The sequence below is a fragment of the Lacerta agilis genome, chromosome 6 (assembly GCF_009819535.1).
Source record: "Lacerta agilis isolate rLacAgi1 chromosome 6, rLacAgi1.pri, whole genome shotgun sequence".
In the NCBI taxonomy this organism is placed as follows: Eukaryota; Metazoa; Chordata; class Lepidosauria; order Squamata; family Lacertidae; genus Lacerta; species Lacerta agilis.
Window position 1 is genome coordinate 44188822 of NC_046317.1, and position 15258 is coordinate 44204079.

General features: G+C 41.4%; 1 protein-coding gene across 4 annotated transcripts in view; it reads right to left on the minus strand.

Moving 5' to 3' along the window:
* The window catches only part of MAST2 (microtubule associated serine/threonine kinase 2), a 142600-nt gene extending 127595 nt beyond the window's left edge, over positions 1–15005 (minus strand). For 2 of the 4 annotated variants that reach the window (XM_033152248.1, XM_033152250.1), the window contains exons 1-3: positions 14626–15002; positions 4541–4688; positions 4142–4284 (exon numbers count right to left, since the gene is read on the minus strand). In XM_033152248.1, coding sequence (XP_033008139.1) covers positions 4142–4284; positions 4541–4688; positions 14626–14790 — 456 coding nt within the window. In that variant the 5' untranslated portion in view covers positions 14791–15002. Of the gene's footprint in view, positions 1–4141; positions 4285–4540; positions 4689–14625 lie in introns of all 4 variants that reach the window. The other 2 variants (XM_033152253.1, XM_033152247.1) reach the window with 2 other exon arrangements.
* Between the last annotated feature and the right edge of the window lie 253 nt (positions 15006–15258).

Below are 15258 nucleotides of genomic sequence, written 5' to 3' on the forward strand. Positions count from 1 at the left end.
CCTGATTTGTTAGGAGAGAAACAAGCCACAAGCACTGGTTCATAGGTAACACTTAGCCAGTGCTGTAGTTTGTTTCCTCCTGACTCGGAAATGGGAGGAGCAGGGTAGGTGTGATTTGAGCAGTATGTACCAAATGCTGTTTGATCTCAGTAAGTCAAGGTTTGTTTCTTACCGCAGCTCACCATTATATACAAAGGGAACAAATGTTGCCTTTCACATGGGTTTCTTCCTTCCGGAACCAAGCAATTTGATTTCATTTTTTCTTTGAAATGTTATAAAAAAGATTGAGGGAAACCGTAAAATCGAATTGTGTTGTTGCTATGTTCCTGGCTTGTGAAGTGGCCAGTTTTAGCTGATGCTAAGGTCATTGGTTAAGTGGAATGTGTGCAATTTCAAATAGGTGAGAAATAAATGGGTCTTTATTATGTTAAGGTTTTCATGTGAAAAAAGCATGCAAGTGAAATAATAAAGAAGGAAAACAAACAAGTCAGAGGAACTTGTACAGACCGCAGTCACCCCACCATGGCCAAGACAAACACTTTTCAGTAGTGGACTGCACACTAGGTCTGATACACCATTAATTCCCTCAGCTGCTTTGTTAGAGTTTAGTAGAAAACAAAAAGCCTACAGGGTAGTTTACAAGGCAGGAAAAATAATTTGCAAAGTAGGAAAAATATTCCTTATTAAAATGAAAGGGACTCCCAAAGCAAGTGATGGAAACCTTTCTATTCAACCAAGACTTAATTAGACTGTCATTCACACTTTCATAATCTCAAGGATAAACTACTACCAAGTGCCCTACCATGGACTGTCCTCAGTTGTCTGGAAGCTTCGGCTAGAGCAGATGCAGCAGCTTCCCTCCTTGTGAAAATTTATCATTGAGAGATCACACACCACCAATGCCTTACAGGCTATGCCACCTCCCTACTATTTTCCAGGCATAAGTCAAGATGCTGGCTGTAACCTACAACATCCTCATACAGCACATACATGACCACCTTTTGTCCTTTGTACCATCCTCACATTAAGGTCAACTCAGCAGCAGCAGCAGCAGCAGCAGCAGCAGCTAGTGCCACAGTGCTTCTCCCACAACACCAATGACATTGTTGCTGACTGAGATGCTGTGTGGGCAGGGATGCAGTGAGATTGTGGCTGTGTGGGCACACCAGCAGAGCCAGTCCAAGGCTCACATTGATAATAAGCAGAACAAAATAGAAAAACTGTAAGAACTTTGAGAATAAACTATTCAAGGCAGCTTCTAATACAGGCATCCCCAACCTGTGGCACTCCAGATGTTTTGGCCTACAACTCCCATGATCCCTAGCTAACAGGACCAGTGGTCAGGGATGATGGGAATTGTAGTCCAAAACATCTGGAGGGCCGAAGGTTTGGGATGCCTGTTGTAATAAAACACATATGTACTCAAATTATGTATTAGGAGACAAATAATAAAACAGGCAGCCCACCCAAAATCAATATAATATTATCTAAGCATTCCAGTTTTTAACTGCTTATCAGCCCAAGTCATTAAGAAGGATGGAAGAAGAGTTTTAAAATAAACTTAGCAAGTGAAAGTATGTTTCTCTCCTTCGCCACTGCATTTCCTCTTTCTTTCTGACAGTGGAACAGACTCCCACAAAAGGTGGTGGACTCTCCTTCCGTGGGGGATTTTAAGCAGCGGTTGCATGGCTCTCTCATGTATGATCTAGCCGAGATTCCTGCACTGCAGGGGGTTGGACTAGATGACCCTCAGAATCCCTTCCAACTCTACAATTCCGTGATTCTATGACAAGCATTCTGCTGTTCTTCAGTTTTTGGACTTTGAATTGGCAAATCTCCCCCAGTAGATGGCACCATAGCATAATGCTCAGACAGCTTGTGGTGAATTGCCATGTTCTTAGTTTAATATGTCTTTTAATAACGCCTATAGGTGCAAAATGTTTTTAAAAGAGTACGCAACCTTTTTCATAAGAATTATACTCAACCTGTTTTCAAAAGCATTAAATGTGTAGGAATTGTATCCTGTGCTATGCATAAAGAGCAGAACAGACTTCTACAATGCACAATGTGGCTTCACTTTCTTCTCCTTCCCTGCAGCCTTCTATGACTACTCTGCTTTGGAGCAGATTTTTTTCCTGAGGGGGGAATGGGGGGCTGCAGTGAGGAGAAAAGGAAGGTCAAGTCCCATTATGCAAGTAGAAGTCTGCTCGTACAACGCTGGATTACACCCAGTCTTATATAAACAAGATCTTGCAAGTGTATTGTGACAGCTTAAAGAACAACTTTGTAAATCTTTAAACTGCAAGAAGACTTTTTCTCATATTTGCTGCTGCAGGCTAATGAATAAGAACATGAAGATCCACCCTACGAACAGTGGAGATCAACAATTTAAATCCTATTTGACAGTTTTGGATTAAATGATAAAGTAAATATAAAGAGATATATACTTGTGTGTGTTTATTTGTCATTTTATTTTCTGTGAACCACTTAAAATACAACACATTTGTAGAAAATGCAGTATATACATGAAGTAGTAAGACAATTATTTGTGTTTATACACTCATTCGAAGGCAAAAAAAAAATCTGGACCAATAAAAGCTTTTTGGCAATAAATCATTTTGCACACAAAACAACTTCCACAAGCACAATGGAACTTCCCCTCCAACTGCACCCCCTCAAAATATGATCCAGAGAATTAGGATACAAGAGGATTTGAAGACTTACTGCGAAAGCAGAAGTCCATTCGTGCAATGTTTGATTCTTCCCTATAGCCCCAATTATTTAACACTAGTCCATCCAGTGTTCCAAGAAGTACAGCCTTTTATACTGGTCCTGTCAATTTACCTATCTTAAATGGCTAAATCATACCTAAATCCCAAAAAAAATTATCATTAAGTTTAATAGCCACCAATGAGGCATGCATTATTTAACAGAATGCATCATGAGCACACAAATAAGTACAAGTGTCAGCAAACTCCTAAATACATTAAATATTTTCCAGTATGCTAGTGGGTCCACCAAAATTAAACCTGTTCCAAACATGTCCTTTCAGAGTCTGCACCCAGCACCAATATTGTTTCTATCAGAATTAGGCAAGCAAACCTGGTGCACATAATATTACACACCAGGGCAAAACTGGCCTCACAAATCAGTCTCATTGCTGTCTCAAACCTCATTTTCCATAAAGTTTAGCCATCACAAAAATAGCATTCATGCTGTGAACACATCCATGTGAATGACATGCTCTTAGACATCTGGTAAATAACCTAAATGGCGGAGCTCTTCACCCGCAAGGCTGATTTTGCCCCCTCTCTTATGGCGTTTTACCCTATGGCAAAGCTTTTATTTTGGTGTTTGGACAAGCTTGTGTTTTACTGGATAATTTTCTTTTAAAAATGATTCCTGTTTCATGTGCTTTACTTATATCTATTTTCATTATATTTTATATCTGAAATATTATTGTATTTTACAGTTTTAATTGTTGTAATCTGCACTTAGAGGTTGTATATTAAATAGAAAGAAAGAAGTGGGAAGTGGCATGCCAGGGAGGGCATTATTCACTGCAAAATGGCCAGACTATTGCTACCGCCTTGCACAAAAGTATAGGCCTCTTAAATCCTAGACTGCCCAAGAGCCTAATCCAGATTTAATGTGAGGACCAGACCAATTCTTCCAAGATTCAACGGGCATCTAAGGACATTAAACCAATGACTGTGAAATGTAATCTGGATCTGGTATGGAGGTTGTTCATCCCTACAAGCCCCATCCTACAAAAGCAGTTTATTTTATTGATTTAATTTATATTCCATTTTACATCCAGTTCAAGGTGGCATACATGGTTTCCCCCCCTCCCCATTTTGACTTCACAGCAACTCTGTGAAGTATGTTAGGCTAAGAGACAGTGATTGGCCAAAAGTCAACCAATGAGCTTCATGGCTGAGAGCGGATTGACCACTCTTGGGATTCTTGGGGTTAGTCCATGGGTAGCAACACAAGATGTATATAAATCAAGTATAAATTTGATAATGAAAAGATGAGAGGAACAATCAAAACGGTGACAGATCTAAAAGCAAGTCATCCTCTTCTTAAAAACAAAAAACAAAGCTTTGCTAATGAAATTGTAAAGTGCATCAAAACTTACCAATCCAGCTGTAAGTGAAGGAGCGGACTGTCCCAATGACTGGTTCCTCATGCGCACCAAATTGGATGATTCTCCAGATGGCTGCCACGCTGACTGGCCCACTCCACTGTGCATACTAGTGGATAAAGGAAGCAACTGCTTTCCTTTAACAAAAAAAGCAAAGCAAAACCTTCTTCACTTGGTGGCTCATTGGTTCATTATACAATAATTTTCACACAGAGCGATCAAAAATACATTTTATGCAACAGCTTTAGATAATACATTTTTAACAATCTTTACCCACAACCAAAACAAAGAAATTCTTGCACAGGTAAATATACAGTATGAATCTGTCTGAACCATTAATTTGCTTAACTGAAGAAACCTCTAAGCAATTTGATTAATTACACAAAACTTTACCTGACAATGAGCTGGCCAAACTACCTCTCCGAAGCTTGCAGTCATCTTGACTCAGTTGACGATGGATCTTACTTTTGCCAGCTGAACCAGCTATGTCCGGGTTACTAAGCTTTCTGCAGCGCAAAGTAATTGGTTCCGCTGCAAGATTCTGAAACAAAAGCCAAAAGAGAACAGGATAAATTTTGATGGGAAAATTACTTATGCACTAACTTCTTGATATATAACTTCAGACTTATCTTGGTTGTTTACTCAGAAGGAGAAGTCCTAAGTTCAGTGCAACTTACTTCCTAATAAAAATGCTCAGGGTTGCAGCCATAAAATTCTCAAGTTATTATCGCAACACAAATTATAGCCAAATTTCCTTAATTTGAAAGGTGTCATATTGATTGCTTAATTAAACACTCTTAAAAAGTCTACTGTTCCCTCATCACTCACAGACAAGCTATGATCTGAAGAGACTTTTCAAGAAATCTCTAGATTCACAAAATTTCATGGGTTGGATCCAGACTTCACCTTCTATATACAGAAATGGATTCTTCCGTCCATGGCAGGCTTTTAACCTAGCAGAGGAATCCTGTTGGTGGAGAAGGCTCCCAAACTGTTCCAATGGGCCCCCCATACACTCTGGAACAGCGTGTGAGGCGGCTCTGGAGGCCAGTGAGAGAGCAATCTGCAAAAATCAGCTCTTTGTGTTCTCCACCAGCAAGATCGTTGGCTGAGCAACACTCTGGTGAGAATGGTCTGCATCAAATTCCCTGTGTTTACTACAAGAAAGGTTTCAATCTACTTTCTAATAGCAAAATATTCTACTTTATTTAGAAAAAAATTGTAACTATAATCCATTAAGGGAAACAAAGTTAGAATTCCAAGGTATTTTCATGCTAATTTCACACCAGCAACCTTATTAGAAGCAAGGTACAATCACAGTCACATTATACTATAAATATATCCTTGCCATAAATTCATTTAGATTAATAAAAAGCAGTAAACAAATCCAGTTAGTACCCTACCATTTTAGAGAAAACAGTAAACATCCATTCATATTATAAATGGACAATAAAGGTTAAAGAGCATTTAAAAACATCTCATATAGCATATTTCAGCCAAAGGGACAGCACACAAGCTTACAAATACTGCAACCGTACAGCACAAAGTTGTAGACTGATTTCATGACAAATAAGCAACTAAGGCATGCATGGAACACTGCATAACAGAAAGCAGCCTAGATGATAACAGACACCAGTGCAGATACCTATAGGTGTAGTAGATAAGTATCATGGACTCTTAAATCCACTGTATATAGACATGTTCTCTGATACCACCACCAGTGGCTGCCACACGTTTCTCTAGGAAAATCAATTTGACATAACAAGCTTAACTCTTATCCCAAATAAGAACAGCTGACATGAGCTATGTCCCCCCCCACCATACTAAAAACATTACAACTTCCATCAATCAAATACCCCATATGAAAATGTCAACTGTCATGAGCACTAGGCATTTCAAATATATTCAGAGGGGGAAAGCAAGGTAAATGTGGCACTGAAATGCCTACCTGCTTTCCAAGTGAAATCTAAATCTATTACAGTATGTATACACAAGTGACCTGTAGCAATTCACCCTCATTAAAAGTTGATAGAATTAAGCTGATAGCATAATTATGCTAAAAGAGAAGGGAAGACAAGAGAAAAGGCAGGCAGGAAGGCTTTCTTCAATGACATACCGGAACAAGTACCATATTTTTCCGTCTATAAGACGCCCCCATGTATAAGAAGCCCCCTATTTTGGGGGACTCCGGTTTAAGAAAATGGGGGGGTGATGTATCCATGTATAAGATGCCCCCAAATTTTTGACATTATTTGGGGGGGGGGAACCTAGTCTTATACATGGAAAAATACGGTATTTGGTGGCCAACAATGAGAGCTGTATGCCTTGTAACTCTTTTTGTGTAAAACCTAGACTCTAGGCTCTGGTGAAGTAGAACACAGAAAACACTAATAGATTTCTTAACATTACAGTGATTAATATCTGTTAATGCTACAGCCACTTGCCTTTGGGGGGGTTTCCTTCCCATTTTGGTAAAATAATGGCAGTGATTCCATGTATCATGTGGCTAACTAGCAATGGAGGGTTCTAGCCAATGCTACTCCTACTCACAGTAGACTCATTTAAATCAATGGACCTAAGTCAGTCATGTTCACCAATTTAAATGCGTCTACTCTGAGTAGGACTAGCATTGAATACAACCCAATAAATTTATATTTCAGACTTAAACTGTGAAATCTGCTTATTAAATTTAAACAGAGATACCTCTATGGGAAGGCAGAAACACTCTGTGCATGCTGATGACAATTATTTCTGAAGCTTACAATTCTGAATTATGTCTCCCGCTGCTCAATTTAAACCACTTAGTATATGTCATTCCTAGACAGAATAGAACATTGCTTGCACCCTTAGTAAAGAATTGTTTAGCTTCTACTATATCTCAGGAGAATTTAAAATCTATGAATATTTTATCAAAAGCTTTGAATTTTCATTTGTTCCTTTAAATATGTATATAATTAATTAGAAATAAAAAGTACTGTTCGATAATGTAAGTTAATAAGATTGGGTTTATTTTTATTAACTCACTCTTATATATTTAGTTCCGTCATATTTTCAGATATAGTCACAATTATTTAGGTAAACAAATAGGGCCATCACAAAGGGCACACGGACCATAAATACACCACTGCCTGTAAGTTCACAATCTGTCCATTTAAAAAAATTGTAAGGCACAGAGTCTCTTTTAAAGCACATGTTGGAATATAAATGCTTCCAAATCTTCCTCCACAGCACATAATGAGAGTTGTAATTCTGTGCATTTTAATAACATATTCTGTCTGTATTATTTAGTTTTTGCCATGCTAAAACAAGAATACACTGAGGCAGATAATTTAAGAAAATTAAAGTTGTATCCAAAATAGTGCTTTGTAGAGGTTGCATCAGCGCAAGGATTTCTTATTGCACAACATCACATTCTCTCCTTCTCCCACACACCCCCTAGGCATTTCCCCACCCTTCCAGAACAAATCTGGGGAGAATGCAGGGTGCACACAGGAGGAAGAGAGGGTAGATCCATTGCAAAATCCTTGCAGTAACAGTATGTGTGAACTGGATGTTGTTGTTGTTTAGTCGTTTAGTTGTGTCCGACTCTTTGTGACCCCATGGACCAGAGCACGCCAGGCACTCCTGTCTTCCACTGCCTCCCGCAGTTTGGTAAGACTCATGTTGGTAGCTTTGAGACCACTGTCCAACCATCTCGTCCTCTGTCGTCCCCTTCTCCTTGTGCCCTCCATCTTTCCCAACATCAAGGTGTTTTCTAGGGAGTCTTCTCTTCTCATGAGGTGGCCAAAGTATTGGAGCCTCAGCTTCAGGATCTGTCCTTCCAGTAAGCACTCAGGTCTGATTTCCTTAAGAATGGATAAGTTTGATCTTCTTGCAGTCCATGGGACTCTCAAGAGTCTCCTCCAGCACCATAATTCAAACTGGATACCACCTGTTAAATCCAAGTCTAGTCTAGTATTTTATCTACAGTAACTTACATGGCACACACACAGCCATCACATTGGGAAGTGGAGATGGGATGGCAGGCAGGAGGGTCCTAAATGATATCCTGGTAGAAAAGAAAAACTGCTGTTGTGGGGCAAAAGTACCCATTCAAAAGGAACCATCTTGCTCCAAGTGTCCCTTGGGGGGTAGGCTTTTGTACCCCCGGGTGCAATTCCCCCCCTAAGCAAATTAACAGGAGAACATCTCCCTCGGTTGACTCCTTTCCAGAGAGCCCACTTCTCTGGCTATTTCTGAGATAACTGCTACTGGAATGCAAAATCTCCGAAGGAGTCCCAAGGGAACCATAAGGGTGGAATTTTGACTTCCCCATAAATAGTGTTCCAGGTGCAGTGTGCTATACATGGTTCCTCAATCACTGTGCAAAGAAAGGTAAGATACATGCACATTTTCCACTTATGTTTACCTTAATTTGCAAGGTATTTGAACCAGGAGCCTCTTGATTTGTAGCAGTTTCACAGCAACTAAATTACACCGGCTCTAGTTAGTAAAAACAGGCCCCCGCAGTAGATCTTTTGAAAATATAACAGCAGGAGTATACAAGAAAGGGGGCCAGCCTTACAGCCATCCAATCTGTTTGGCTGGAGCGGGTAGCAATTGTACCAGCGGAGGATTTGAGTGGGCAAACTATCCATCTATGCTGTGCGAGCAAAGCTGCAAAGTAGCTTTTAAGGATAGAACAGTTACAAGAACTACACTTCAGAAAAGCACATCATTGTATCAAAATTTCATAATTACATCAGCTGACTGTGTGCATCTGTCCCACATCCTAACAGGGACCTGGATGGTGCAACATTAGTCACCTCTTCAAGGAAGAGAGGAGCTAGTCGCAAAGATGAGAACACAGAAGAGGAATATGACAGGCGGTACTCAACCACTCCTAACTATTTTACTTGCAAGACTAAACTAAAATGGCATCCTGAACTTGCCATATGGAACAGCACCAGCTGGTTCTACACCCTTACTATTCAAATTCCCCAACAATCTTTAACTGCCCTAAAATTAGGACAAAGCACAAATGGAAAGCACTTGGCTCCATACTGATAACCCTCAATCTAGCACTTAAAGGGCTGCCAGATCAGATTCTCATTTCCAACACAATACTCCACTGGAGTTACATAACACCCATTCATTTCACAGTTATGAAATCCAAGAGTAGGAACAGTACCAGTGCAGAAGGGCCAATTGCATTTGCTGTCCCAACACTGAGAATCAATCTCAATAGACCTGAGGATCCACAGAGACCCTTACGAGAAATTTCAGAGGCTCAAAATTATAGGTGATATTGATATATTTTCTGGTCAAGTTATAACACACAACATTTTTAAAACCTTCCTAAGCAGAAATACTTTCTTTAGTGTGGTTGTGACAACAGTCTCTGGCAAAAAAACCCTCAAGAACCAGATAAATAAAACTCTGCAAATACAACTGTATCTCTATATTTAATGCAACTCAAACTAACTTTAAAGTGCAATACAGTATGCACATTTAAGATGCTGAAAATGGCTTAAGAATGTTGGTATATTCTATTACACCAAAAAAAAAACTTAAGCCTTCAATTTTCTAGCCCCAACTAATAGTTCATTTCAAATTCTTGAGTTCTAGACTTCTTAGTTGTGAAGAAACATGAAAACATGCCAAACCTATGATTCGCTTGAGAAGAGAGGGCATTTTCCGCTTAGCATGCAAAATGACAAAATACTCAGAACTATTAACTGTCATCACAGCCATTTCTATTTGGAATTTTTGTGAGCTTCATTTTTCATAGCTAGAAATGACATTTCATGAGGGTTTTTTTTTATCTCCCAAAAAAGCAATGTACTCTAAGAGGGAACAAGGGAAATTGGGAACCTCCCTAGCCTTGGCAAAGCACTTGGAAAAAAAAGAAAGATCTTGCTGGGCCCCACTTATTACTGCTATTCCCCTTACTTAAAATGGCTGCTGCAGCTGCTGTAAGGGGAATGACCTCCACCCCAAGACATAAAGAACACAAGCCATGTCCTTTCTTGGCAAGAGAAGAGGTGGATCTCACTGCAGAATGAAGAAGCACTCCAAACACATCTGCAGCAAATGAAGTAACATTCCCTTCCCGCGTGCTGCCCCCAAATATCACTAAAACTCAGAGCCCCTTTGCAAGGGCCCCTCATTTGGACTCAACCCTACTTCTTAGGGAAAGGACTAGAGTATCTGCCTTATATGCAAAACGCCCCAGGTTCCCCAGGTAGGGCTGAGAGAGAAGCCTGAACCCCTAGAGCAGAGCTTTCCAAAGTTTTCATGTTGGTGACACACTTTTTAGACATGCATCATTTCGTGACACAGTAATTCAGTTTTACTAGCAAACCGGAGGTTAAACTAACCCCTTTCCAGCCCTGGAAAGAGCATTTGCACGACACACCTACATGCTGCAGCTGACACACTAATGTGTCGCTACACACAGTTTGGAAAGCTCTGCCCTAGAGAGCCACTGCTAGTCCATGCAGACAATACTAAGCCAGATGGGCCAGTGTTCTGGCTCAGTATAAGGCAGCTTCTGCATCACTACTGGTACGTCCCTGTGGTTTCTGCAATCATATGCAGCAGTACAATTAATGTGTAGCTCATCAGCCAATTTCTAAAAGAACTTTGCAGTTACTCTGTCCATATTAACCATACCAAAGCCCATTTGTTCTCCTTCAATACTGATCTAATTAAGACAAAGAGTAAATAGTTTTGCTTAGTTTTGTTCAGAATTAATTTGCAGGTTCATTTACCATGCTACAACCAGATGGTCCTATTCAACAGGGGCACATGTCCACATGCATGATTAGTGATAACTTGCCTAAAGTCAAATGCTACTGAAAAACTTTCAGCTGAGTGTTCTTCACAGATTATTGCTTTTGTGTGCAGCTGTAGTGTTAAGTGACTTTGCAAAACCTTAACTTAAAAGTAGTCTTATCACAGACACCAAATAAGAGGTTTCCTGCTTTCCACTTCTAATTCTTAAAGTTCTCAGGGTGGCTTCACACAATGTAACACACAGTACCAATCAATGGATGACTATGCTGTCTCCAAGATCAGAAGCAGCGTGTCTCTTGGATACCAGATCCTGGGGAACAAGTCCTTATGTCCTGCTTGTGGGCTTTTCATAGACAACTGGTTGGCCACTGTGAGAAACAGGAAGCAGGACTAGTATAACCTCTGATCTGATCCAGCAGGGCTGTATAGAAGGCAAGTTACATGAATGCACTCATGCTTCCAAATCTTATTATCCCTTTGGCCAGATGCAACTCCTGCAAGCGAGATGTGCAGGTTATCTTTTTTGATACAACAAGATAGATAGATATTCCAAACTTTTTAGCATATTATTATTGATCTCAGAACAGGCCAGAAGGGTTTATATGTATTTTATATATAAGTAGATTATCTATTGTTGTTGTTGTTGTTATTTAAAATTGTATACCACCCTTTATCCATAGATCTCAGGGTGGTACAGAACATAAATCTAGCTCTCATCTAGCTCTCCTAACTCTTGTGGTTTACTAATTAGGCATACAAGCTATGTGAAAGAAGATCTACCACACTTCATGAGAGCTACTATTCACCAAAAAAAAAAAAACTACAGATAGTTTGAATTACATAGTTTCCTATTTTTTAAAAGTGAGTACTGTATTACCAGCCAAACCACTATTATAAAATCCAGCTGGACCTATCAGGAAGTCTGATTCTTTGCCAATTAATCCAACTGTGTCAGTCATTATACCATGGCAGAGTTTTTTCAGAGGCCCTAGAAGCTGTAGAAAGGATAGGGTTTTTCCTCTGCTGTTAACATTTTGGGCTTCGTTCTCTCCTTATTTTTTCTATTTTGCCACCTCTCCTTTCCATTTTCATATCAATACCAATTGCTTCCTCTCATACTAATACTCAAGTTGCACACTGCTTGTACAGCTACCCATCTACCAAAACAGATAATGAGCAACAGATTTAATGAAATTACTAAAAACTTTCAGATGCTATTTATTTGGGAAATGTATAGGCTGCTAGACATTTGCAAATATAATACAATACTTCAATGCAAAATATCACACAATTAAAAATACAAGAAACAAAGCAAATAAAAGCAAATAAAAGCAGTTTTTCAAAATAAATCTGATAGTGCCCATTAATTACAAGAATGACAGACCTGCTCTTCCACAACACTTCAATCATTTTCTTACTATAATGCCCAAAGGGGAGGTGCATATAAGCAAATATGTCGGGAATGTGCATCTGGAAGCTGTGATCCTTGAAACCTTTAGACATGAACATTCTGTATTTTTGTACATCATCTTCCCTGCAGTCATTAAGAGGAAAGGAATAGTCACTGTGCTGTGGAAATGCAAGAACCCTATGAAGTAGCTCATTAATGAGTTCAAAAATTGGCAAGTATACAGCCAGTGGGATCTCCAAAAAGGAGATCTTGTTTCTTTTATTTTTATCTAAGCAATTTATAAATTGCTTAACTACAGTTGTCTCTAAGCCACTCTTCAACACATTCAGCAGTAGTCACTGCTAGGCAGCTCAGTGACAAGGCATGAGAGTACTCATCTTCAGACATTGTTAATTAGGGAGAAGTTAACATTTATTTATTTAAATATTTATAGGATGCACTTTCATATAAAATATCATAATGTGGTAGACAACCTAAAAGACAATCATGTGAAAATTATGTAAAAGGTACAGTGGTGATGTCCTATCTCCACCTCCCTCATCACCATTCAACACTCTCCAACACCTTGGAGGGCAACCTTGCGAAGCAGGCTATCTTTTGTACTGTACTCATAAAAGCCCCTGTGCATTTTGAAAATCCAACTTTCCAGTGCTTTACTACACACACATAGGGAGCTTCCACAAGTACAGAAGGCTCTCTGCTTTATAAAGTTGCCCTCCACATATTGGATTATATTAGAGGGGGGGAGGTAAGGTAAAGGGATCCCTGACCGTTAGGTCCAGTTGCTACCATGCTAATCCCTATTGCCCCCTTTGTATGCCGCCTCTCTTCAGATGTTACTAATTAGGAGTAAGCTATCAATCGCCGCAGAATTGATCGCCGCAGAATTGATGCTTTTGAATTATGGTGCTGGAGGAGACTCTTGAGAGTCCCATGGACTGCAAGAAGATCAAACCTATCCATTCTCAAAGAAATCAGCCCTGAGTACTCACTAGAAGGACAGATCCTGAAGTTGAGGCTCCAATACTTTGGCCACCTCATGAGAAGAGAAGAATCCCTAGAAAAGACCCTGATGTTGGGAAAGATGGAGGGCACAAGGAGAAGGGGACGACAGAGGATGAGATGGTTGGACAGTGTTCTTGAAGCTACTAACATGAGTTTGGCCAAACTGCGAGAGGCAGTGAAGGATAGGCGTGCCTGGCGTGCTCTGGTCCATGGGGTCACGAAGGGTCGGACACGACTGAACGACTGAACAACAACAACAACAACATCAATCATAGCTGGATTCACACATTAGCCTAACTGCCAGTCTGCCACAAGGTATTTGGTGGTGTTTGGCATTGGACCATACCTAAGAAATGATAGACAGGCAGGGCCAATGCTGTAAAAATGTAGCATATAAACTGCATATGCTGTACATATAAGCACATAGCTAAAAGATCTAATTGAAACTCCTACCCCATAACAGGACCATTTATATGCAGTCTGCACCCTCCTTCCCACCAGTCCACTAACAGCAACAGGTGATAAGATCACATTTGGCAAAGTAATGAATTATATAAATTTCCTCAGGATAGCTCCAGATCTCTTAACTACTAGAGGCAACAAAGGATTGCTCATCCCATGTTCACATATTCTCACATATTCTTATTACAACAAATGATGCAGAATAGCAAACTGAAGGACACCAGGATGGAATTGAACATGCCTGGCTGCCCCTTGACTAAAATGGTACCTACATGCAATCAAGAAAATAGGCACAAATACAGACTTATGGAAGTAGGCCATCCAAAGGAATAACCAAAGGTCCAGGCTACTAAAGACAGAATCCCTTTACCCTATACAGTAAGAAATATTAGCCTGTCAAAGCAACAAAGACCATAAAGATTTAAGAGATCTTTTCACTTTTTACTGGAGCATCAGGACTGCTAGACACCAGTAGCATAGACAGATCTTCACTGACTCCTGCTGCCCAAAGTACAGTTTAGGAAATACCTCTTCCCCTCAACCCTCTGGAAGGCTGTGCCTAGAACAGCATACCCTCCCACAACACTGAACCGCTCATCGTCCACAACATGACCCTTCTCTCCCCAATTCTCGCATGCCCTCTCTTGCAGCGACCAAGTGCCAGGGCTGTGAGCATCCCCTGCCTCCCCCCAAACCCCGCTGTCTGAACATGCCTCCGAAAGCAAAACTGCAGGTGACGACTCTGGACTCCCCTTTTCGCGGACCTCCAGTTTAAACAGACCAGCCACCCAGGAGACAGAAGAACACCCTGCAAGCGCAGTACCTTCTCGGGCGGTTCCCTGCAGGCTGCTCCAGCCCGACCCGCTTCTTCCGCCTCCTTCCTAGGACCCGCCGCGTCTACGGGGCCCCGGACGGGCTGCTCCATCCTCCTGGGGACCTGAAGAGCGGAGGGCCCCGCTTTGTCCCCCCGGGAGCGGCCCTTCCTCATGATGGGCGGCGGCGGCGGCGGCACTTCCTCAGCGCGGGGGCTCGCAGCCTAAGCAGCCGGCCATGGCTGCGGAGGACGGCGGCGGGGTTGGCGAGAGCGCTGAGAAGCACCTCAGGCAGCGCAACCTGACTCCCGCGCGGACATCCCCACTCTCCTGCCAGAGGCGAGCACGCCGGGCACTGCGGCAATCCCGCCCCCTCAGCCACGTATCGCGAGAGGTGGGGCCACCGGCGCGCGATGGCGTTCTAAGGGGCCGGCGGTGCGTCGGGGCCGAAGAAGCGAAGTTCGGCGGGAGGATCCACACTGCAGGGGGCGGGGAGACGGAAAGGCGAGGGAAGACGCGTCACGGAGCAGCTTGAAAGGCGGGGGGCGGCGCGCAGTGCATGATGGGGTACATGGAGCAGTGCTGTATAAGTGCAAGGCGGCGCTGAAGCTTTTTCTGTGTGTGGCTCCGTAATGGAGCTCGTT